We start from the raw sequence: 26823 nt of genomic DNA, 5'->3' as shown, positions 1-26823 counted from the left end.
ATAAAAAATCATAACTCAAAATATAAATAAAAAATCTAAAAAAAAGCTAAAATATTTCCGTCGTTATCCTTGTTAAAAAAACCGTTCTGAACTGTTCCGACCCTAACCCGTTATGACCCGTTCTGACCCTAACCCGTTTTGACCCATGACCCATTTCGACCTATGACTCGTTCGACCCAACCCAACCCAACCCATTTGCCACCCCTAGTTGTGTATTAATTAGGATATATATGATTTTGTCATGAATGTCACATAAATAAACGTGCACATACTTAATGAAACAATAAAACCAAACCCCAGAACTCATTTGTGTTGATCTTAGCTCCAGATGATCTTCAATCTTCTAACCAACTTCTCCCAGCCTCTAATGTCGGTTCTCCTTTTCTCCAAGCATCTTAGAGCATTCCTAATCCATTCTTCAAATTTATGTGAGGTGGTTCTCCATTTTTTAGAGACGTGGGTTCTCCATTTTTAGAGATGGTTAAAAGTGGTTGTGACCTGTTCATGGTTAAATTTGAAAAAACACACTGTTCACCTCTATAATTTTTTAATGTTTTTTAAAAGTGGTTGTGAGTGAATGAGAGAGAAAAAGAAATGCTAAAAGTATAAAAGAAATATTATTTAATTGAAAATTAGTAAAAAAATTGATGTTTTTAATATAACTAGTGTGTTTCCTTCGCGCGTTGCGCGAGGAACTCGGTAACATGCTCAAGTTTTTAAATGCAGATATACAAACATATCATAATGACTATAAAAAAAAGTTGATCTAAATATAAAAAAGCCTTGGTTGGTATCAGTTCGGCTCATTATGGTATCGACGCGTTACCACATTCACTATATAGCCTGCAGTACAATATATATATATATATATATATATATATATATATATATATATATATATATATACTCTATTGTGAATACAATTTCATTTTCAACAAGACTTATATACTTTATTGCGAATACACCTTCATTAAGCGCGACATAGATTAAGTAAACATTTCGTCACGACATACTAAAAAAGCTAAAAAAAACTTTGTAAGGTGGTTATTAAAAAAGATCAGCAACTTATTAAAATCGTGAATACTTTAGGGGGCAAAATTGCAAAGTAAACTAAGTTTAAGAAAAGAAAATGTTTGAGAACTAATTTAAACAACTTAGAACTTTTAAGGGGCTATTATGAAAGAATTTAAAAATTAAGGGACTAAAATCTAAAGCTTAAAGTTTACTGTAGCTCTTAGTTTTCCTTTCATATATAGTATAACTAGTTTGTATCTCCCGTATTACGGGGGTTGTTTTATATTATTTGTTTCTAATATTTATCTATTTTTTGAATATTTTTTTATTGTATGAAAATTAATAATATACTTATGGTTTGATGATAAATTGTTTAATAAATAATGGTTTGATGATAAATTGTTTAACAAATAAATGAGATGTTATAACCCGGTTTAAAAGCTATATGGGTTTGATGAGAGCCAAGACCCGTTTAGTTTTTATTTTACTATAAGATTGGTTTTTTAATTATAAATAATATATATATATTTTTAAATAAATCAGATATTAATTTTAGTATATCCCTATTTTATAGGATTTATAAATCAAATATTTTGTGAGATTGGTTTTTAATTTAATGAGATGTTATACCCGTTTAAGAAATATCTGGGTTTGATGAGACCCATACCCATTGTAACATCCCAAAATATTCTTATATTAAATAAAGAAAGTCGCGTTTAGTTATCGTGTGTTAATAGTTAACTTATTCCTAATAAAGAAAGGACCATGGACTTGGATTAATTAAGATGGATTAAGGGTAATGGGCCTTAGGTCCATGGGCTTTAAGGGATATAAATATCCCTTTAAACATCCTAAAAACCTAATCATCATTTCTTTCCATCTTATTCTCTACACACTCAAAACACACACACCACACCACCATATACACGGCCGTGAGAGACGAGAGGGGCTTGAGGCCAAACGAACGTTAGTTGGTATTAGATCTTTATTGCACGAGCTATATACAAGATCTAGAGTGCATAAACAAGTTAAACGAGATCCAAACGAGCACTAAAGGTATGTTCTTGACCCTTTAAAGTTTACGTTTTTATTAGCGTTTAGCCTTGAAACTTAGAACGAGAGTAGATCGGGTATAAACGAAACATAAAGTTGTAAACTTGATGATAAACATACCCGAAAATGGAAACGGCTCGATTAAATGAACCCTTAATCCTAGTTGGAACGTTTTAGCTTAAAAGATCAAACTTTATGATTCGTTCGGGTCAAGATTAGGCCGCAATCCTATTAGGGAACGGTTGGGGCTAAAGGCCGAACCATAATAAGAGAACAAGGGTCGAAAAACGCGTGTTTTGGATTGATGAAACGAACCCTGACAGCAGCAAGCTTGCTGTATAACTTCGCGTGCCGTATAACTTCGCTTGCCGTATAAGTTCGCCAAGCCAAGTTCGCTGAGCAAGTTCGCCAAACTGTAACTTCGCCTGGTGATAAGTTCGTTCAATACTAATTTCGCTACATGCTAAGTTCACTTGTATATAACTTTGCTTGTATATAAGTTCGCTAAATGTTAAATTCGCTTAATATTAAGTTCGCCAAAAGTTAAGTTCGCTGAGAAATAAATTAAAGTCCTAATGGAAAATGTGTTAAGATAGTTAATGAAAATAAAATTTTTCCAAGCTGACCTGGCAGCTCGACCCCAGCCAGGGGCTCTGCCCCCTTGGACCCTACTAGGGGCTGCCGCCCCTAGACCCCGCTGCCAGGGGCGCTGCCCCCCGGACCCCCGTTCGTTGTGGGTAATAGTTAAGACTAGAAAGATGATATGAGTAGTGATAGTTAATTGATACGTGTAATTATTATACAGTCAACCGTGCACAACTGAAGAAAGGGATTACCATTAACGGTGAACGTAACCGCATTCAGGTGAGTTTCTAGCCCCATTTCCTTGTTATGTTTTCGGGGCTGTGTGCATACTCGATGTGATAGTTAATACACTTACCTTAACTGGTTTATATGTTATGTATGTATATCTTAAATGTGAATGAAAGCTTGTTGGTATGTGAATGATCTTCTGATATTGCACATGCTAACAAGGGAGGTATGTTTATGATAGATGAATGTGTATGATAGATATACGCACAATATATGAGTATGTAAAAATGATTAAAGAAAGTATGTATGTTATGGGTATGCAAAGACGGTATGTACGAAGATGAAGAAAGAGGGGCCAGACCCTAATAATATCTGAGATAGAAGGGACCAGACCCTAATAATATCTGAGACAAAGAAGTAAAAAGGGACCAGACCCTAATAATATCTGAGATAGACAAGAAAGGGATCAGACACTAATAATATCTTAGATAGACAAAGGAAAGAGGGACCAGACCCTAATAATATATGAGATAGAAAAGGAAGGGATCGGACCCTAATATTATCCGAGATAGAAAAGGACAGTAATTCATATAGTACGAAAGTAATAAAGTATGAACGTATGTATGACCTATGTAATAAAGTAGATTAGTAAAGTAATTATTATGTATCTTCGGATGCATAATCGAAGGTAAGTGTTTGTATTGTACAATGTGTGATTAACTAGAACTCACTCAGCGTAGCTGACTTTTAGTATGCACGCAGGTGAGTAGATTGAGGCAGTTCGCTTGACGAGGACACATGGCATCGAATTGAAGACACTGGCGTCTCAAGAGAATGTTATGATGTTTTAAAAGACTATGTTTTGTTTTTAAATGACTATGAATGTTTCATAAGACAAGATTTGAAAGTTATGTAATGTTTTATGATTTGTCAGGTCCCAAAAAGGATGGTCGATTCGGATCGGATCTTCAATCAATCATGTCATAACTCACACAAAATTAATTGTGTTGACAAGCGAGTTAATGACGGGTTACTATGTTTAGAAAGATGACCGTTTGTTAAAGGCGGAATCAATAACAAACATACGGTTGCAATGAATATTCAATGACGGAAGACACACACTGGATTCACTCAAAAGATTTCCATTTATATAACGTTAATCATACAAAAGGATAATCGATTAGGGTTTAGAAGGAATCTTAGGACAGCCGTCACACACAAAATATTCTCTTAATTAATGTGTCGGTCTTATCCGTATTTTCGTCTCTTGTCCCCTTTGGCGGCGTGCCCTAATTATTCTATTTATAGGCCTGCCAACCTAAGACAGCTGTCATTCCTTCTAGAAACCCTATCCGATAGTACATATTCAATTTACATATTCAAAAATATACTAAGTGTAAAACAAGTCTTCCGGGTAGGCTTTTCATTAAACTTCAGTCTCCGAGTACGCAGTGTACTCGGCCCTCCTTCAGACTTGGTAAACATAAAAGTGTACTCGGAATCAGTTTCGAGGTAGACTTTACTTAAAGAATATTTTACCAAGTAAAATATTCACCGAGTAGACTTCAATCTTCTTGGACTTATCAAACTTTGCTCGACAAATCCTTACGAGCAACCTTGTTCTTCTATGATCCTGTTCGGCTCATTGTCAGTTGAACAACTTATTGATAAGGCGTACTCGGGAGTACATACCTTACTTGAGCAGAACCTTACTCGAGATAACTTAAAGATATTCTATTAACTCATCAAGTATACTCGGACCATAATTATTAAAGAATACCTTGCCCGGTCTTCCAATTACTTGGCTTCTTGGACTTGGTGACCATACCTTACTCGGAAGAGTAAAATACTTGGTCTTGAAGAACAACCCTGCTTGACAAAGTGAACCTTACTCGGATATGCCAAACTAATGAACCTTACTCGGAAATCACCAAAAAGCATACCTTGCTCGGATATCCACTTAAGAAGACTATTTGAAGTAAACCTTGCTCGGAAGGCAAAATCTCGTACTCGGCTAAGTAAAAGCTTACTCGAAGGTCCAAGGTGTGCTCGGATTCAATACTTAGCAGTTTCTGAGGAGGTTGAGAAGATTCAAATCTTCCAAATTCTTCGTTTAGGTCAAATCTCCTCATTTGGGTCAAATTCTTAACCCAACATGATTGAAGTTTTATATTCCGCGTAAAGTTTTAATTAACTATGATATTTAGAACTATTTTATGAGTAAATCCAACGTCCAAATGTAGGGCACCGGTAACGGGGCCTTACATGTTCTTCGTTGCTGGTCTTCATCTCCATCATCGGTTAACTTCCAATACCACCAACCATCGTCAACTACATCAACGCCTCTTTTTCATTAGACAAATATTTGTGTTCATGTTTGTACTTTTAAAAAAATTAACATGCTCGTGTTCGTTTATGTCTGTTCGTTAAAAATCTAAAAAACCTAAACATCTCAACTAAAAAACCCAAACGTTAAAAAAAATAATAATAACAAACGAATATATATATATTAAATTAATACAAAACTATATTTAAAAATAAAATAATCATAATAAAATAGCAAAACGATTAAAAACAAAACTTTAAATAAACTCCCGTAACACGGGAGGATCAAACTAGTTATACAAATAATAAGCTTGTTTATGCTTGCCGGCCCTCTCGATAAATCTCATTTTAGTTCAAGGCTTGACTCGGCTCAATTAGAGTTTTTAAGAAATATATCTTGTCGCAATCAACTTGCAAAGGTTAAGGTTTATGTTTACCTTTGTTTCCTAGGGTTTATTTGCTATCAATCACAAAACAAACTCCATGTCTGCAAGCAAACTGCTTAAACCAAATGCAAACGTCAGTGATGATGATGATGATGATGATACAGTTTGCTTGGGTGAATCATTCTTCATAGATAACAAGTATTCATAAATCTCTCTGTTACATGTAAATAACAATTGGTTTTATTTAATTCATTTATCTGATTTTATTTTAATTTGTATGTTAATGTGCAGTTATGAAGTTGCTACTTTTACATTTGGGTCTCATGTTCTTCAGCTTCTCTGTCTCCAATCAGCTTCCAGTATTATCTTCAATTTTTATTTTATGTTCGAAAAACTTAAAATTCTATTCGATTTCGGTTTCTGGAAATTGGGTTCGATTCAAATTTAGTAATCGACGTTCGGATCGAATATAACTTTGAGGTTTTCTATTCGATTCGGTTTGAAATTTGAATTCAAATTGTGAATTTTTTTTATGCACACATAATCATTTACACACACCCAGGGCGAAAAAGTGAGGAACTGGGAACAAACCTTTTAGATGTAAAAAGCTCATTTTAACATGTAAAAAATTCAATTTTTCTTTATTTTTTTAGAGCTTTTGCATATAAAATATATGTAGTAGATATTCGAAATCGCACTCAAAAAACTCGAAATTTGATTCGGTTAATTGCGAATCGAATTTGAATCCAGCTTCAAATTTTCAGAATTTGAATAATATGATTCATTGAGCATCCCCACTAAAGACTCTAATTGTTGCATATTTTGACACAGCTGATTTCGACTTGACGGGGCAGTTGGTATGGCCTGGTGCAAGACTGTTAAACGAATACATTTCCAATAATGCCGAGCTTCTGCAAGGATGTTCTGCTATCGAGTTAGGATCTGGTGTAGGTTAGTTACTTCCAGACACCACACACTCTTATCATTCTCTGTCTCTCTGCAAATTGTTTGAAATCAGATACTCATATTAATCATTTAAATCTATTTTGTGCTACGTATGCAGGTATTACTGGTATACTTTGCAGCAGATTTTGCCGTGAAGTAGTGCTTACTGATCATAATGATGAAGTCCTCAAGGCATGATTGCAGGATTATTATTATTATTATTTATTATTATTATTATTATTATTATTATTATTATCCTGCACAATGTTATTGTTTTTAACTATTTACATAACTTGTGTTTTTCAGATCTTGAAGAAAAACATTGAGCTTCATGAATCTTCTGAGAATCCTAATTCATGTGCTGGTAAGATTAATAGTTAAGAGCAATGTTGCAAAAGTCGCTAGGCGGTTCCTAGGCGGCCGACCCCCTTGGAGGGAGTACTCGGAGTACTCGGGGAGTACTCGGAGAGTACTCGGACTTGATAAATATAAAGAAAATTAAGTTTTGGGTAATAAATATATTTCAGATATCATAAGTTTACTAATATTTATAACAAAATAAGTGAATATCAATATAAATAAGAGAAATACATTTTTAAATACTAACTTATTCTTAAAATTGTTAATCATTAATTAAAAAAATGATATTCGTTCTTTAATACTATATAAATACGAACTATGTTGTATATTTAAGTTAAAATAAGCCCAAGTTAACCGAATAGATGTATTTTTGGCTGATGTTGACCACCTTTGAATAATTTTTTAGTAACTAGGCGGAGTTAAAGAAACTCCCCTCGACACCATACCTTGTAGCGAGTACTCGGAGAGTACTCGGCCTTGTAGACCTACTTTTACAACATTGGTTAAGAGTAATTATGGACAAATGCGCCGAACTGCACAATGCCTTGTTCATGTTCGTTCGTTAAGCTTTTATCGGGCAAGCTAACGGTTCACGAACAGCTAACCGAACGAAATTTCTTGTTCGTGTTCGTTCATTAAGGAAATGAACCTGTTCGTGAATGGTTCACAGACACAAACGAACGAACATAAGTATTTTATTTGGATTGGCTAACCAAAAATGTCAGTGTTAACAATTCGGTCCGGCTACCAAGTTTATGTTGGTGTTTTTTTTAATTCATATTCATATGTTAGTTTTACATATAAATTAATCACATAATACTCAAAGATATTTTTGCTAATAATAACAAACATTAACGAACATAAACGAACACATTATTGAATGTTCATGAACAAAATTGAATGAACATGACCTCTGTTCTTGTTTTTTCGTTTAGCTCACCGAACGAAATTCCTTTTTATGTTCATCTATTTATTAAATGAACGAGCATAAACTAATTTCCCGCCGAAGCGTTTGATTCATTTACAGCCATAACTATGGTACTGGTTGTCCAATATTGAGATTGTTGTCAACAGCTTTAAGTGCAGAGAAACTAGAATGGGGAAACTCGGAACAGCTGAACCGTATTCTACAGAAGCTTCCAGAGGGATTTGATCTGGTTCTTGGAGCTGATATCTATATCCTTATATGATCTTCTTCTTTGCGTGTATGTATGCATATACCGGAAGTACCCAAATTGCTCCAACCAATGAGCGAATTTCACCTCATTTTTTACCAAATCCATTTATAAAGTACCCATATTGATAGGGGCGCCCGTTCCTTTTTTTTCCAAAGCACGCAAATTGTATTTTTCCTTTTTTTTAAATTAAAACTAAATTATATATTAAAAAATTTATTATTTTAAATAGATATTGAACCCAAAGTATCCAAATTCCTTTTTTTTTTAAATTAAACTAAGCTATATATAAAACAGAAAAGCACTTTCATTATTTTAAAATATTTATGAAAAAAGCATAAGATATATAAATTATCATTCCAAATTTTTTTGCCATATAAAGTAACTGTGTTTTACTCCTTTCAATCATATTCATTGTCTTATTGAAAAAACATAAAAGAAATAAAGAGGATTGATGCCTAAAAGAAATAATGGGTTTTAACACTTTATTTGTTGTTGAGTTTTGTACACAATTCACATTTGTTGATTCGGAAGTAGCACCCGAAAATCCGAGTCGAAACCATTTTTGACTAAACCGAGCTGGACCCATTTGCCGAGAACACCCCGATACCCTTATATCGGTGACTGTTTAGATACAAGAACAGGTAAATGGGGTGCAATCCTGCTTTCATGTTTTGTCATATTTTTTCAGTACCAATATAAGTAAATAGGGTGCAATCCTGCTTTTATGTGACATCCAGTTGATGAAGTTTGCCTTGACGGTTTATAAGCTTTCAGCAAAATAGTGTTCCTCCGCTATTCGACACGGTGAAACAGCTCCTCTGTCAACGAGGAAAAGAGAGATGCAGATTCATTTTGGCTTATGTTTCTCGTTCAAAAATGTAAGCAACTTGTTCTATAATCGACTTGGCATGTATTTTTGTGGAAAGGGTAAAAAGATAATTGATTTGTTGATGCAGGATGGATGTTATGGTTACAAAAGAAGCTATTGCGCATGGGCTGCAGATCCATGAAGTTGAAGGTACTCGATCAGTGATCTCGAATCTTGAGGGAGTTATATATGATATAACCCTTTAGATGCTGCATTTGAATATCATGCAGTTCTTAAAACCATGTTTTGTATGAATTAAGGGAATTATAAATTAAGTCAATTATTTTTCTAGTTGGTTGGTTACTGGTTATAAATTAGTGTTAGTTTTTATAATTAGGTTTTTTTAAGATGACCAAAATGCCCTTGTTTTAGAATACCTTTTTAAACATTATGATAGCACCCACCAATACCTTTTTGCTTTGTGAGGGAGCATGAGTGGGGTCGGAGGGTGCAACCGCAACGCCTCTTTTACTACACATTGTAGGTATCAGAGGTTAACGAAGTCAGGCTAGGTGAGAACACGTCCAGATAAACCGATCACTTTGTCTAACTCTTCTTGAGCTTTTTGTTGCACCCCCGGGTTCTTGATAAGCTCTGCCATCGCCCACTCAACAGTAATCGCAGTTGTGTCGATTCCAGCTGTGATCATGTCCTGTTAATCATCAAACAATAATTAGTTTAGTTGCACACACAAACACCCAATATTAAAGGACATGTTAGTGATATTTACCTACCCAAAGTAGACCGATAACCGTATCTTCACTAAGGTCATATTGCTTTTGAAGGGTGAGCAATGCACTGACAAAATGCTGCTTGGTGCCCCCGGTTTTCAAACAAGCAGCCAATGTATGCTCCTCCATAATGGCGTGTGTGAGATGGTCGTGCCGTTCATTGTGCTTTGCAATGGCCTCTTCAACGAGCGGGAAGAACCACCACAACCATGGAATGTCCTAGGTAACGACAGCAGCCCAAGTTGCATCTAGCCTCGTCTTGTTTTCAACCATCGTCTTGAACTGTTTCCCTTGCTAGTCTATTACACTTTCATTGGTCATAATAGGCCAAAGCGCCTCAAGCCTCTTCGACGTAAACACTTTCCGCACCTTCACATAATGCGGTCCGTAATCTGCCCAAATCAAATCTTGCCCGTCCTTGCTGAACCTCAACTCCGATTGCTCTTTGGCCGATCCGCCAAAAGATGGTTGTTTGATACGACCACGTTGAGGACTGATCCAAACCACACGGACATGATCAGTCCGTATTGCTGTGCCCACTCTGCAAAACGACACATGACGGGTTTAACTTGGTAGAGGTTTCCAAAGATCGGCCATGGATGTGGGCCCAACGGGAGCTTGATCGAAGACGTTGATAGAACGTGTAAATGAGGAAGATGAAAGCAAAAGAGATCGGAAGGAGTAGGATCATTGCGGTGTAGTAGCTATGCAATCATTGTTCTTCAATGTGGTATCTCTTGCTCTTGCTACCGGTTTGAGCTTAACATGTTTCGTGTCATAAACATGTCGACACATTTAATACACGATTTTAATCGTGTCTAAATTATAATATAAATATTAGTATTTTTGAAACCGCTTCTTTTGGTCAATTAGTTCTACACTCTTATGATTTGATTTTTGTTTTAAGGTTTAAGTCTTATGGAGTTTTGCTAAAAAAATGCGAAGGATTCTTGAAGGATGTTATTATCATTATTGATCTTAATTTTTGGTGATCTTTATTTAATCTAGTTATTCATTGACTTTATTAAATGTTTCGGGTCGTGAAATGTGGTGTTGGGTCGGGAGCGTGTCCCTAATTGGTGATATTAATCGTGTTAGATAGAACATGTCATCTAATACGTTTATAAACATGTTTGTGTTGGTGTTTGAAGAAAATGACACAATTAGTTTGTCGTACCGAGTCACCCATGTGCATGATACTTGACTTTAGACACTAAAATGACAATGAAGTGAAGTACAAGATTAGTAAAACAAAAATAAGCATGTAACTAACTGAATAGTTTACCCGAATTGTTAAGGTTTTGAAGACCAACTTTGGAACAAGTTTCTTTATGCTAGTCTCAAACTCTTTAATTTTGTATGATTTTTTTTTAATTGGAATGTGCACTTTGGAACAAGTCTGACACGTGTTTGCAAAGGTTTCGCATGTATTGCTGAATCTTTTTAACTTTCAAAACAGGCCCTTCATCTTAGTATGTTGTTTTGTTTATGAAGCATACCTTTAAACTTACTCCCTCAACAACCAACCAACCCATGTTACTATAAATATTTGGATGTTACAATTTTTTTATCTTAGATATTTCATTCTCGAAATTTATTGTGTATAAAACAATTTGGGATAATTCTATCTCATTGGTTCTATTTGTTACCAAGTCGCTTGAAACGATAAGCTACAACGCTATCCATGGAATGATGGAAACAATTTCAATCACATACACCGAAATCTTATTTATCCATTCATTTCTCTAGTTTTTCAAGTATATAAAAATATAGACCACGGCGAGTTACCCCGGTGACCCATATAAGGTCTAATTAAATCGTGGCCGTTTAAACTCATACTCTATCGATCATCTCCGTAATCCGACAATCTATGTCCTTTAACTTTATATTGACACAAGTCTTATATCAATATCACTTTATATTAAGTATAAATTGTACCGTGCAATGCAACATGGATGATAGGCATGCTATGTGTTAAAATTTACACATAAGATACGTTTATATACTACTACGCCCTGCTTGCGGTGCACGCATATAATGTATATATGTGTGAACCCTTAGGTGGGCAAAAGTAAAATTGCACTAATTTTGACGTTATTTTACTAATCTCGTGAAAATAACGTTAAAAGTGGCGGAAGGTTAATCAGACATCATGTGGTGGCGTTGATAGCCGAAAGACAAGGGCACATGCACCAATCAACCGGTGTCCCGATGATTGAGTGCTATGTGCCTTATGTCCAAGGCTTGATGCAAAACTACTATCGAGCTGGGGGTCTCACCGGAAGCAGCCTCTATCCCTATGGGATAAAGGTAAAGCTGTCTACATCTTACCCTTCTCAGACCCTAACATAACTTGCTATTGGTGGGATATACTGAGTACGATGATGATGATACGTTTATATACTACTAATAATATATGCATGAACTTAATAATAATATAGCCACCACTAAATGGAGAATCAGTTTGCAGCTTTCATTCCCTTAATTATTTTAAATATGCAAACAAGTGTAAGATATATAGATTGTTCTACTTTTGCATAAGAGGATGTGACCTTGGTGTGGGGACCACTTGCAATGGAGTGTGCATATACATCACCATCCCCGGGTTTCGGGACATGTCAATTTCTTCTGGTCTCACGCCTTTAGCAAAAGACCAGGAGAAATGATGCAGAAGGTGACCCAACATAGACGTCACCAAATTTATACCCAATTGTGCACCCGGGCACACTCTCCTTCCTGCACCAAATGGCAATAGCCGAAAGTCATGTCCTCTCATGTCCACATCCTCTTCTAGAAACCGCTCAGGACGAAACTCGAGTGGGTTTTTCCATGTAGCAGGGTCTCTAGCTATTGCCCAAAAGTTTACATGCACGCTCGTGCCCTTAGGGATGTCATAGCCACCGAGTTTGATATTTGTGCTCGCTTTGTGAGGGAGCATGAGCGGGGTTGGAGGGTGCAACCGCAATGCCTCTTTGGCTACACATTGAAGGTATGGGAGGTTAACGAAGTCAGGCTCGGTGAGCACACGATCGGATCCAATCACTCTATCCAACTCCTCTTGAGCTTTTTGTTGCACCCTCGGGTTCTTGATAATCTCCGCCATCGCCCACTCAACAGAGATCATGGTTGTATCCATTCCAGCCGCGATCATGTCCTGTTAACAGGTGAAACAATAATTAGTCAACCGTGTACTCAAAACACCCATTTTCAAAATAACAATGCCTACCCAGAGTAGGCCAATAACCGTGTCGTCACTGAGGTCATACTGCTTTTGAAGGGCGAGCAACGCAGCGACAAAATGTTGTTTACTGCCCCCGGTTTTCAAACGAGCAGTTGTATGCTCATCCATAATAACGCGTGTGAGACGCTCAATGCGCTCGTCATGCTTTGCAATCACCTTTCCATCGAGCGGGAAGAACCCATGGAATGTGCTCCGGTATGGCCAAAGAGGCATCCAACTTCAACCCGTTGGCCATTATCGCCTTGAGCTCAATCCCTTGGTCATCCATCACGCCCTCGTTGTTCATAAACCGTTTCCCGAAAAGGAGTCTTGTAAGGTTGTTGAATGATACTGCTCCCAGGTAATCTCTCAACACCAAACTCTTGCCAGCTTTATCTGTTGTTCAAACACAATAATAATATTTGTTACAACTATACATTGTGTTCAGAACTATGAAGATGAACTTATTATACTCACCAGGATGTGTACAGTCATTGAAGATGGTTTCGATCATAGCGGTAACTTCATCTTCCCTAACAGGCCGAAGCGCCTCAAGCCTCTTGGGCGTAAACAGTTCAAGCATGCACACTTTTCGCACCTTGACATAATGCGGTCCATAATCCGCCCAAATGAAATCCTGCCCATTGCGGGTGAACATGGCCGCCAATCGGTTCCTCTGCCGATCCGTCAACAGCTGGTCCTTCTCCTTCAAAACCTCTTTTGCCAATTCGCTGTTGGACACGACAACATTTAGAGTTGATCCAAGCCACACGGATATGATGGGTCCGTATTGTTGTGCCCACTCCGTTTAACAACGGAACCTGTCGGGTTTAATGTCGCAGAGGTTCCCGACGATCGGCCAGGGGCGTGGGCTGGGCGGGAGCTTGAACCGGAGGTGGTGGTAGAGAGTGTGAATGAGGAAGATCAAAGTGAAGGTGATGAGAAGAAGTAAACATGTCATTGTGACAGATAATTTGGCGAATGGTGTTTAGGGGTAATATAAGGACTAGGATTATGGTAAAATGTCATTGTTAAATACTTGAATGAATGTGAAGTTAAGTTTATTTAGTTTTTGTTTCTCTTCTAATTTCCCATTTTGATTGATACACATGTGGATGGAAAATAAACTTAAATTGTTCGGAACCGGTAATAAGACATATATTTAGGTTTTTAGATCAGTTTTCACGAAAACCGGATGTTTGGACAAGTATGGAATTAGATGATTATCAGAAACATGTGTATTTATTTACTCGAATCGTGTCTTAAAAGATTCTTTTTATTTCTAAAGGTTATTTTTTAACAAACTAACAGGTATTGCCATCACTCGTGGATAAAACTTGATATCCGATAGATTCCCGCTAGGTATTGAACCGGAAATGAGAATCGGCTTTACAACTATTCCCACTGAAATGGCTAGGTGAACACAGGAAAAGTAAATGGTTTTCTACTTTCTACAAATAGAAGCTAGCCAAATGCCTAACAGTTATAAAGTGATTAAGCTAATTCGTGTGAAACAAAATAATAAAACATATGCGGGTCGTATTTGATAACATGTGTCTGAAACAATTTTCGAGTCCGGTCACGTTCGGGTTCGTATCAAATTTCCAGGTTCATGTTGGTTGCCTGCCAACCTGCATTCATGACACGTTTAACACCCCCCTACAATATATTATATAAATATGGCACATAAAAATATACATATATATGATGTATACTTGTAGCTAAAAATATATGCATGCAAACAAGATCATAATATAATGTGCATTATGTTATGCTTTTCGGTTGGTAGATACATCTAAATAAATTGGACAAATTAAGAAGAAGCAATTAAATTACCTGTAGCCAACTTTGTTTCTAGATGACCAAATAAATATAGTAACACCATTATTATCCATACTCATTCACATTGACATGGACACAACCATGTGAAGTTTTGGCTGTACATACTCTCTAAATCTATACCAAGATAATTACGTGTGAAACTCATATTCTTTGTGCATTGTACCTTAGGCATTATGAGGTGTAGCATAACAATATTTCTAGGAGGTGCAAAATAGGTTCTTGGCTGGCTACCCCTTGTTCAAGTTGAACATGTTTCTAGGAGGAAAGAATCGAATTTGACACGTTTTAACCGGTTTCAAAGTATAGGATTACAAACCCATTTCAACCCTACAGTTTGGTTCAGGTGCACCCTGTTCAACCAAGTTCAGGTTGAAAACCAGGCTCGGTTCGCAACCCACTATTTTTTTCACCTCTAGTTTAGAAGGTAAAAGTCTTAAAAGAAAATATAAAACCTCAAGAAATATGTCAATGGAACGTGTAGCGTATCAACAAAGTGCAAACTGATTTTAACATATTTAGTAGGTTGATACTACTTGATAGTGTTCTGGCTAGAAGAAAGATAACACAAACGTTGTAATGAAAAAAAAAAACAAAAACTATTTAACCAATAAGATCTACATAAAAATGTATTAACAACGTACGCTTACAGACGTCACCAATTGCCCAATTGTACAGAAAAACAATCCTCATACTCCGTACCCAAGTCACATTTAATATAGCATCATCCCCTTAATTAGATTCCATATGAAACCAACTTTTGTTAACGTAATTAGGTCCATTACTGATAACACCTGCATGAACATCTTACGATGCACTATTGCCCGTGTCAATGGTCATTAATGACCCAGAATCAGAGTTTAATCTTATGCCTTTTCCATATGCAGCAATGAGCAGCGCCTCAGAAAAACATTTTTTTTTGTAGTTAGAATATGGATGGATATCAATGGTTTAGTATCATACAAACAGGCTGTCAACAACCTTTCCTGGTCTCTCAAACAAAAACATAACAAAGTGTTTTTGCATATTTAGTTAAGCACGAGAAGAGGTGTAATGCTGCAGTTACGCAAAGAAACAAGAGCAGGCCCTCTTCTCTGCATTCAAAACACCATCATCAAAAAATTCAAATGCTGCAGAAATAACCATTGCAGCAACAATGAAACAGAACTAACTGGTAGGCAACCACTAGCTTGGTGTAAAAAAAAAACACCCAACATATAAAAAACAAACAGATGAACAAATATTTCCTTGGGTTCCTATCACAATGCAATCAAAAAATGCATCTTTCCAATCACCCATGATAAGAAATCATTCACCAAGATTTAATAATGCAAAACACCATAAATAAGAAACATTAAGTAAGATTGATTAAAAAACCAGTAACAACAAACGAAAACAAGTGGTAGGAAAGGAAACAAAACAAACAGTTGTTCACCGCCAATCACGGATTCACTAGGCTAGATCTATACGCTTAGGATCCACAGAACATATCACTAGGCTGGATTTGCAGGGCAAGGATCCACAAAAGACGGGACATATATCACTCGACTACGTCGATACTCAGAAGTTGGCTGCGAAAGACGGGGATAGTGTGCTTTGAAGTCCTTTGCGTCCACTTTTTTAAACGAATTCTCACCCTCATCCAAGACCGCAATCCAATTGTCGGCAGACTTTGTGCATACACGATGCGCAGGCGGGGCTGCAATGAAAGCCACCTCCACCCAGTCTTGATCATCAACGACAACAGCAACATCATCCTTGAAGGGGCTCAATCTGTGTGAATAGACAACATAGAAACCGACTGCCTGAGTAAAGAAGTAAATATCATGAGCGTAACAGATGCCCATCCCCTTTTCACCGCTACATCAAAACAGACACCGAAGATAAGTCGTCTTCACGGCGGCAAGTTTATATTCGTCGATTAAACTTACCTGTCGACATCACCGATCTCCATGCTTTCGACACAAGCCTGCAACTTCCGATGTTACCTCCGATGCTACGATCCTCCGTCGTCTTCTTCAACCCTTTATCCTTGGGTTTGGTTTGGTTTGGTGGTGGCTGATTTTCAAGTTTCAACACCTAAATAGGTTTAATATTTGTATTGTTTTTATTTAGTATAATCTATTTATATTTATTAAATAATAATTATTACTTTACTATATACAAAACTAGCAGGAAATACTAAATGTAAGAAAAATGCATTGCAAAGTTACATTTTGCACCAATTTTCTTCTAAGTTTACACTTTTATTAATTAATTTGATTATTTAATTACAAAATTACAATATGTATACACACATATATTGGTCAAAACGGGATGGGTTGACCCACGTAGATCTTTATATTAATGTTGTCAAAAGCACAGCCAAATATCGTCCGAAAGGATCAACCTAAACTACCATACTCTAGGCTAGGCGTATGCGCTTTGAGTGGTTTGGGCTTTTCACAAGATAACTTTATACATTTTGTTACAAATATTTGATGACTTTGACATATGTATTTAATATTTAATGGTAATAGTCAAACTCGTATTCAATAATGCAACTTTTGTGGTTTTTATCTTTCATGTAGCATACACTTTTTGAGCGATTTTTAAATAAAAAGAAAAACAATGATTGATTTGAGGAATCAAGATGTAATTGTGGGTCCTGTTTACTTGATGTGAAGATTTTAAAGATTAGATTGACAAACCGGAGAAAAAAAACGTGAATGAGGAAAACGATATAGATGCAACATGTTTGTTATTATTAGAGCTATTGTGTTAACACAATTTATAGTGAACAATTTAAATCTCTTTCATGAGATGAAATGTTGTGTCAATCCATCCTTCAAGTATCATGATCCTAATGGGAATGTCAGCAGCCTCGGATTCAAATATCTAGGCATGATGACGAAGAAGACGGTGATGATAACATGTTTCCCATCTTATAAGGTGCGTGAAATATGCAAAACGGATATATATGTTGTTTCTACTCAAAAGAACACACACCGTGATTGTATATAGTTTGAGAACTATAACTTAGCGTTAAATAATGGGGGGTATATTTGTCTATACTTGCTTAATCTCAAATTTAATGTTCTAATTTAGTTTGGTGTATGCATGTTGTACATGACTCTAGATATTATATTAGGATTACCAGTTGGGTGTGAACCAAATTTATTTAAACTTACTGTGACCATTTACATTATTTTTGTAAAGCATGGTGATGACATTATCGTAATTTTTAGAGTTAGGTTGTGAATATTATAAAAGCAGAGGATTAAAATTGACTGTAATAGTCGTTTGTTGAAACTATTTATTACCTTACTATCGATGATCTAGTGGTTTAGTGGTAAGATGTTTGCCCCTATAAAAGCTGTCAGTCCCACAAATTCGGTTCACCACTCTTTCTAAACCCCCTTACACATAATGCATGCATTGTGTTAATAGTAATAGTTTTGCAAAAGATTTTGAAACACCATCATCCATTATACATCATACATACAACGGAAACCGTGTGATCCCCATCACGTTCAAGCAAAACAAGAGACTCCCTCAGCTTAAAAATAGATAAATGATCACAAGATTGGTGGGCTAAACTATCAGGGAAGTTTACTTCTCTAAATTCTTTGCTTGACAAATCAAATGATATCATCATATTACGTAGCCCATATCCACCTTCCGTAGCAATCCTATCAGTATTAAGCCAAAGAAACCCATCTGTACTACCTTCAATCTACCAAATGCAAATTGAATTGATTTATGAGGAAGATTGACAATATATGTACTTCTCCAAGCCCTTGTGCTTCATGTAAAAACCTCAAATTTACAAGGGATGCAACTTATACTTTCTGCACAATTCCCCCTATTAAAATATGCAATCTTGACAATCTTAGTATCAATAGTCTCTTACGACAAACCCCAAAACCGTTTCAAATGACCACCCATCTGCCACATTAGGCACAACAACATCAACCGCTTTTCTAATTGAAGGGTTCCAAATAACAGTCGTGTAGGTTCTAAAGTCTTGACCATTACAGACCTCTTGATAATCACCATACATACAGTACAAGCCATGAGAGCTTCCAATTGTTTCAAATAAGCAAGCATGTTAACCAACGATCAGGGGCGTAGCTTAATGGGGCGGGGAGGGGGCGCCCCCATATTATTTTTTGCGTGAAAGTGTAAATTTATGCGTTTTTAGCTGTTTTTTACTTCAAAACTGTAAATTTATTGTACTCCACACCCCCCCCTGGAGTCCGGTCAACCCCCCTACAATTATGTTCAAACTTCGCCACTGCCAACGATGGACGACTCAGAGAGACTCTTTGTTGAGGGAAAGTATCATCATCAACAAATCAACAATTGAAACAAATCTTCGCTCAACATCAACTAAATCATGATAACTTCCTAAGGCCTCACATACACGTTTCATATAACGCCACTCGAACGGATTAAATCGCCTAAAAGTCGGATTTTATGCAATTTAAATAAGTTTTATGAGCGTTAAAATGCAATTAACATTCCAAAAGTTGAAATAAAATGCGATAAACGTATTAAATATTATAGGGATAAAAACGAACGTAACACCACTAGAACAGGATAAATCGCCTAAAAAGGTGAATTTTTATGCGATTTAAACTAGTTTGAAAGGCGTTAAAAATGAAATTTAAATTTCAAAAGTTGAAATAAAATGCGATAAACATATAAGGAAAAAAGTTAAAAATTGACAAGTAGCCTTGCACATGAAGCCAGGTAAGACTGACTCTGTATGGAGTTGAAATTTACAAAAGCCTGACCAATGTATGCATGCACATATATAAGATGTATGCATGTAAATATAGGTGTATATGTGCAACACTGAAAGAAATAGGCAGCGTGGAACTTAAATCATGATGCAAGCAGGTAATATGTATGCTACAAAAGGAAAAAAACAAGACTTTGCAGTTTGACAATTGTATTAATATACAATAATAATGTGGGCGTTTGAAATGAAAAGAAAAGTGGAAATATCATAGCCAAGCAGATTTCCATGAAAATAAATTACCCACAACAGATACCAAATAGTGAACACGAATGCATTTCAGAGGGTAAAACTATAAGCTGGCCCAAAGAAAGATCAAGCTGGCCATTTATTTAGTCAACATTCAATCTTTCTAATTCAACAAGTAACCAAATTTATTGGTATCATCAAAGCAGGGTAACACAAGGATAATCAGTACAATTAATTTCACTGCCACTCAACATATATGTCTTGACATGTTTAAATTGGAAAACCACCACATCATACCAAGCAGCACTAATTGAGAGACTACAGGAAATGAACCTCCAATTCTTCCAAACCTCATCAACTTTGCTTCTAACAGTGCCAAAATCCATAGGCTTGCTTGATAATTTCAAAGTAATGCATAGAAAAATGGTTGGGCCCAAGCCAACTACTCAAAGGCCCATCCTAAGCCTTATATCCTGTTAGAATAGAGGTGCAAAATGGGTTCTTGGCTGGCTACCCCTTGTTCAAGTTGAACATGTTTCTAGGAGGAAAGGATCGGATTTGACACGTTTTAACCGGTTTCAAAATATAGGATTACAAACCGATTTCAACCCTACAGTTTGGTTAGGTGCACCCTGTTCAACCAAATCAGGTTCAGTTCAGGTTGAAACCCAGGCTCTGTTCGCAACCCAGTATTTTTTTTCACCTCTACTTTAGAAGGTAAAAGTCTTAAAAGAAAATATAAAAAATCAAGAAATAAGTCAACGGAACGTGTAGCGTATGAATAAAAGCAACTCGGTCTTCAACAAAATGTATAACTGAATTTAACATATTTAGTAGGTTGATATTACTTGATAGTGTCCTGGCTAGAAGAAAGACAACACACATATTGTAATGAAAAAAAAAACTATTTAACCAATAAGATCTACATAAAAATGTGATAATAATGTATGCTTACAGACGTCGCCAATTGCCCAATTGTACAGAAAACCAATCCTCATATTCCGTACCCAAGTCACATTTAATATAGCATCATCCCCTTAATTAGATTCCATACGAAACCAACTTTTGTTAATGTAATTAGGTCCATTGCTCACTAGCACATGCATTTCCAAGCTACCGACAGGCATGAACATCTTACGATGTACTATTGTCCGCGTCAATGGCCATTAATGACTCTGAATCGGAGTTTAATCTTATTCCTTTTCCATATGCAGCAATGAGCAGCGCCTCAGCCCGACCTACAAAAGTTAAAACCCATACATAAGTCAAAAATTTAAAACTAACCCATACAACTTAAAAATGCATCTGGTTAAATGGAACAACCAGATCAAACAGATGAAAGGTATTCAAGTGCATAAGCCACATTGTTTTACTACAAAAATATTTAGGTATATAATAATATTGTTGTAAACTTGCCAAGCCGCTCGTGCTCGAAATCGGCTCGCCAAAAGCTCAAATCGAGCTGAGCTTAAACGAGCTCGATCTCAAGCCTAAAAAGAAGCTCGTTTAATAAATGAACCTGGGCCCAAGCTTCATTTAATTAATATATCAATTATACATTACATGATAAACTATTATAAATCTATGTATAATAAATAAGTAAATGGGAGGCTTGAGAACGTCACTTTTTACAATTCTGTGAGCCATCATTTGCTTTTCCTACTTCTCTTTCTTCACCTAATATATAAATAAGTTGTTTTCCGCTTATGTTTTTCTAATTTCTAGATCTTTATTACTAACTATATAATATTTAATTAGAATTTACTTTATTCAACCCGTGTAATACACTGGTTTCTATCTAGTACATCAATATAAAATGAGCCGAGCAATTCAGCTCCGCTCAACTCGTTTACACCCCTATTAACAATGTAGGTTTGCAAACTGTAATCATATTTCACATACTAGTTATTTAAAATTAAAACAAAAAACAGGAAAAAAAGTGAATGTGGGTTGGGCTGGCATGGCCCGAGTGCCCGACCCAACTGAACCTGTTACCCAGCCCGACCACCTTTCAACTCACAAGGAAATTACAGATAGATGTGCAAGTACCGTGATCCTTTTTTCTTTTCAGTGAGGAACTTAATGATGGAAATAGGGAGCATGCAAGTGCCCTGCTATCATCCTGCCAACATTTTTTCACATATTACAAGTAGAACACCAAAAGATTTAACAAAAATATTATTACTTTGCGGTGCTTGAAATATATAACTTTTCAAGAAATGCCGAAAATCACTGATCCTAGTTAATTATATGTATTAAAAAGAAGGATAATACATTTTCCTTTATATTCAGAAGCAATTAACAAACCTTTGTTTTGCCATTTCCGGACAGTTTGAATTCCTGTTTCCATCGCAAAGATGGCACTGGGACCACAGAAATCCCGGACGCAACAAGGACCCCAATCCATAGCCCATAATTAAATCCGCCACTCCACCATCCCTGATCATTTAAACCTCATCAAAACAATATTATGGGAGTTAAAGGGTGTTTGAATGCGCATTTTGAAAGTGATAATGTGAAATTAAAAAAGCGGAATAAGAAAATCGCCTGTAACAAAAAGCCTTGTAGAAGAAGATAGTGTTTGGATGTATTTTTGTTTTGTCAAATTGTAATAATAATATAAGCAAAACAGATTATTTGATAGATAATATGTCCAGAAGTGACAATTTTATGAAGAAAAAACCAAAATTCTTTTAAGTTAGGATAAAAGAAGAATTGAAACTAAATATCCAAAACAGTATATTTAACCACAAATAATCACATAAACAAAAGCAGAATCCAAACATTAAAATCTGATCATTGAACTTCAAATCACAATAATCAGTTTAAAACACATATCCGAACACCAACATAAAATAAATAAAGAAAAAACAAACCAGTTTCCCGTCTCCTGGATGCGGAATTGATTGCTCTATATATGCAGTTGTTCCTGATGAAAACTTAACAAGTCACAACATATATATAAATATTCGAATGACATGAACCCGAGGAGGTTACTATTTGTTAACTTCTAAGTTTCATAAAAAGAAAATTATAAAAAAGTAGCAAGCTCCATCAAACACTAGCGTGCTTCGCACTCTGTAGAATAAACTATCATGCAACAAAATATATAGTCAATCGCTTACAATTAAAGGATGCCAAATGATTTAAAAAGTTCATTAAATATAATACATCTTACATTTGTATGTGTCGGGTTGAGCAGAAGTACTAGTTGTCCAAAATTTATACATGTTACAAATTTAATAATGTAAAAATGGATAAACAAGTTTGTTATATTTAATAGATTGAATTATTATAAAAATTATATAAGATGTTTTATGCACTAGCATTTTTTGGACCAAATTCACGAATTGACCAATTTCTTGTAGATATAATAACTTAAATCGACCAATTCATAAGTAAATTTGGTCAGAGAATTCATATAAACTGTTTATGCAACTATCCATGTTGAAATGACCAAAAGGATATTGAGCTTAAACTAATATGAAATAGGTGTTATGTAAGGCCCCGAACCCGGTGACCCTACTTTAGCGTCGGATTTACTCATAAACACAGTTCTTCAAATCAGAGTTTTTTTTTAAAACTTTTCGCGGAATATAAAACATCAATCATTTGTTACAAAACATTAAATCTTTTCTTAGATACCATAACACAAAACTTTATTTTTAAAACATCTTTACTTCTTTCTTCAGATGCCAGCCGTTCAATCCATGCCGTGTGTCATCCTCATGCTAAATCTATAATCAGCTCACCTGCGTGCATACTAAAAGTCAGCTACGCTGAGTGAGTTCTAGTTAATCAGGCAACATACAATTTATTCCCATATATTTCTTCCCGTATCCGAAGACACATATTACTACCTTACCCTCGTATAAATATCCATAGGAGGATCGTCACGTAATATCTATTAAAAGAACCATTACCATTACCATACTATATATAATTTCCATAGGAGGAACACTCTGTATACTTTCCATAGAAGGAACACTTTACTATCCATAGAAGGAACACTATACTTTCCATAGAAGGAACACTATTTATAAGTTATTATTTAATATCCATGTAAGGAGCTATTCACTTCCCTTGACGATACGTGCAATATCCGAAGATCGTTCACGTACCGACAAGCTTTCATTCATAATGTTCATACATCATTCTTACATTACATACAATATTAATATCTTTATTTATATCCCGACAGTACGTGCAATATCGAATATTAGTAGGGTTCGGTTCCCTAGTTCTCGAATATTAGTAGGGTTCGATTCCCTCTTCGTTACCATACAACCATACATCATTCCTCGAGTATTAGTAGGGCTCGGTACCCTTTTCGTAACCATACAGCCATACATCATACCTCGAGTATTATTAGGGCTCGGTACCCTTTTCGTAACCATACAACCATACATTATCATTTCTTTCTTCTATTATCTCTATCATGTTCATACACATAAACATACATAACATACTTACCTTATACATAGCGTTACAACCTGACAGTACGTGCAATATCCGAAGATCGTTCACGTACCATCAAGCAATCATTCATACATTTCACATTATCCACATAAGGCATACACTTATCTCTTAGGATAAGTGTATTAACAAACATATTGAGTATGCACACAGCCCCGAAAACATAACAAGGAATGGGGCTAGAAACTCACCTGAACTCTGCTTCTTCCTCTGGTAGCTGTAAATCCCTTCTTTAACTGAGCTCGGCTGACTGTACAAGTTACACGTATCAATACTTGCCTGATCTAATCTGGTGGCCTAGTATTAGCTTACTTTTACTTATCGCTTTTAATTTATTTTCTAATCGAACTTGGCTTTAGGCGAAGTTAAACCTTAGGCGAACTTGGCTTTAGGGGAAGTTAAACCTCTGGCGAACTTGGCTTTAGGCGAAGTTAAACCTTAGGCGAACTTAGCTTTACAGCGAAGTTGTCATCAGGCGAACTTGGCTTCAGGCGAAGTTGTCATCAGGCGAACTTGGCCTCAGGCGAAGTTACCAGTTAGGCGAACTTAACTTTACAGCGAAGTTGCCATCAGGCGAACTTAGCTTGCAGGCGAAGTTCATCAGGCGAACTTAGCTTGCAGGCGAAGTTCATCGCTTTGAAGGCGAAGTTGCCCAGATGCAGGCGAAGTTGCCCAGACAGCCGCTGTTCGGTTTCTTTCCAGCATTTCGAGCGATTTTAACACCCTTTCTATGGTTCAATATCACCCACTACGCTTCCCGACCATTTTCGGTCGCTTATACACTAAAAAGCTTGGATCTTTAAACTTCAAAGATCAAGAATCATACCTTTTTGAGCTTGTTTGGATCTCGTTTAACTTGTTAACACAACTAATCGCTCTCTCTCTGTAATATCCGCATATTTAAAATATTTAAAATAATAAATATTAGTAATGGATATAAGAAAATATATAAAGTTTAGGTTTGTTTCGTTTCCGTGATATCCGAAAGTATGTGTCACCGTCTTACAATTTCGAGGACGAAATGTTTTTTTTAGGATGGAAGAGTTGTAATACCCGTAAATTTTAGTTTACAAAATATGATATAATAATAATAATAATGGGAATAATAATAATAATAATAATAATAATAATAATTTAAAATTAAAACCTAGATGATTTTAAACTCATGACTGAGCATATGTTTATTATTTTATATTCCAATCTTCATCTAGATCAACTTGTTTCAAATTCAAACGTGAGCAACAAACAATCAACTTATTTAGGAATTTGATTGTGTTTATAACTTGTTTAATATATATAAACGATAAAGTTCCAACGATATCGATTCATCAAACTTTAAATCTTAATCTCTCTCTGTACAACACCACAACCCCGCCGGTTGCCGTCATCACCTCCGCCATCGTAGCAGTCGCCTTTGGTTGACGCCAACACCGCATTTCCTGCTCTTCCGAGTTTCGCCATCACCACTGCCACTACTTGGTTCGTCAGGAAACGCGACACCTTTGCCGGAAACTTTCTGACGGAAACCACCGCGACCGCTAACGATCGTTTTCGGAGACAACCGCCACAGATATTCACCGACGCCACCACTTCCCTGTAACTCGCCGGAAAGCCGACACTCGATCAGTCGCTGTGTCTCTCGCTTCCGCCGTATGTTACAACCACTACGTGCAGCCTCCACGTACCGCCGTCGCCGCCCCTTCTCCGAGTGAACCGTCGCCGCTGCTGCGGGAAGCCGCCGCCACCACTCTGGGTTGCCGGGGACAACCATTACCTCCCTCGACGCTTCTCTACTTACCGGAATCGCAGCCGTCTATATTCATCTTCTGTTAACTTTCTGCCCGACAACCAGGTAACAGCCTAACACGCGATCAGTTTATGTTCTGCGTTTAGTTTCTATTGATTTGAACGACAAGTTATCTTAATTCTGAATAATTAATAGGTTAAGATATCCAAGTGTAACATATGTTTAAATATCTAAAAGAAAAAAAACAATAAAATAAAATAACTCCATGGTTAATTCACTGGTCACGCATTCTTGAAACAAAACAATCCCTTTTGCAAACCAAAACATGTTTTTGGAATTGGGTTGTGGGTGGGCCGTAGAGTGTTTGGCCAGCCTGCTTCACCATATTTTCTTATTTTCCAAGTCATGTTCCTAAGTGCAAAATTTAAAACGTTTTTAAACAGTTCATGAAAATATAAATATGATATTTTATACTTGAAACGGGATGAAGGTTAATTAACTACAGGTTGATGTTCTACATAATCTATGGAAGTATTTAAATAGAGCCTTAAATAAATAGCGTTACAACACAGATTGATAATACATAAATTATAGTGCAAATTATTCATAAATGATATATGTGTGCACATTTTATAAATTAGTGAACGTCACCAACAATTCTAGAAAACTAAACATACCCCAATGAGTGAATAATCCAAGTTTCGTTCTTTAAAATTATTGTAGGATCTCGCGACGTTTAATCAAGTTTAAATCTTCTTACGGTTATTGTCATTCACTTATAAGGTACGGTTTCCGTCTTTGTTACTCTTAGTATTAATTATATTCTGTTACTTGGTAGTACGGATTCCGTGTTTCTCTTCTTTTAGCTTTATATTGTTTTCACCGTTCTCGTAGTG

General features: G+C 36.1%; 1 protein-coding gene, 1 long non-coding RNA gene and 1 pseudogene across 6 annotated transcripts; 1 reads left to right on the top strand and 2 right to left on the bottom strand.

Annotated features, from left to right (window-relative positions):
• The first annotated feature begins 5599 nt into the window (after positions 1-5599).
• Positions 5600-9305, top strand: LOC143561621 (uncharacterized). Of its 2 annotated transcripts, none has more exons than XM_077049650.1 (8): positions 5600-5789; positions 5883-5950; positions 6423-6542; positions 6655-6728; positions 6843-6912; positions 7971-8063; positions 8832-8952; positions 9031-9305. In XM_077049650.1, the coding sequence occupies exons 1-8, from the start codon at positions 5689-5691 to the stop codon at positions 9146-9148; spliced, it is 765 nt and encodes a 254-aa protein (XP_076905765.1). In that variant the 5' UTR covers positions 5600-5688; the 3' UTR covers positions 9149-9305. The 2 variants fall into 2 exon arrangements, with proteins under 2 accessions (XP_076905765.1, XP_076905766.1); XM_077049651.1 differs by having other exon boundaries at positions 6843-6900; positions 9031-9304.
• Positions 9306-12200: 2895 nt separating this feature from the next.
• LOC143561626 (cytochrome P450 98A2-like) lies at positions 12201-13854 on the bottom strand (annotated as a pseudogene). Its single transcript, XR_013140340.1, has 3 exons — positions 13371-13854; positions 12900-13289; positions 12201-12827 (listed from the first exon to the last, which is right to left on the bottom strand). The product of XR_013140340.1 is annotated as a cytochrome P450 98A2-like (transcript).
• Positions 13855-15227: 1373 nt separating this feature from the next.
• Positions 15228-22782, bottom strand: LOC143561622 (uncharacterized). Of its 3 annotated transcripts, none has more exons than XR_013140339.1 (5): positions 22581-22778; positions 22012-22143; positions 21754-21826; positions 20660-20942; positions 15228-15283 (listed from the first exon to the last, which is right to left on the bottom strand). It is a non-coding gene; the product is annotated as an uncharacterized LOC143561622 (long non-coding RNA). The 3 variants fall into 3 exon arrangements; XR_013140338.1 differs by lacking the exon at positions 15228-15283 and adding an exon at positions 20428-20567; XR_013140337.1 differs by lacking the exon at positions 15228-15283 and having other exon boundaries at positions 20420-20942; positions 22581-22782.
• Positions 22783-26823: the final 4041 nt, after the last annotated feature.

This window comes from Bidens hawaiensis, unplaced genomic scaffold (genome assembly GCF_021521415.1).
Source record: "Bidens hawaiensis isolate Kalapana, Puna unplaced genomic scaffold, B.hawaiensis_p1.1 tig00020750_1, whole genome shotgun sequence".
NCBI lineage: Eukaryota > Viridiplantae > Streptophyta > Magnoliopsida > Asterales > Asteraceae > Bidens > Bidens hawaiensis.
The sequence above is the reverse complement of the archived record's forward strand: the minus strand, read 5'-3'. Positions and strand labels throughout refer to the sequence as shown.

What these genes read in the sequence shown, in the direction of transcription:
- LOC143561621 (XM_077049650.1), top strand. Translation starts at nt 5,689, where the DNA reads ATGTCTGCAAGCAAACTGCTTAAACCAAATGCAAACGTCAGTGATGAT. An exon ending in CGAGTTAGGATCTGGTGTAG is followed by an intron (nt 6,543 to 6,654) that starts GTTAGTTACTTC and finishes CTACGTATGCAG; the next exon opens with GTATTACTGGTATACTTTGC. An exon ending in TATGTTTCTCGTTCAAAAAT is followed by an intron (nt 8,953 to 9,030) that starts GTAAGCAACTTG and finishes TTGTTGATGCAG; the next exon opens with GATGGATGTTATGGTTACAA.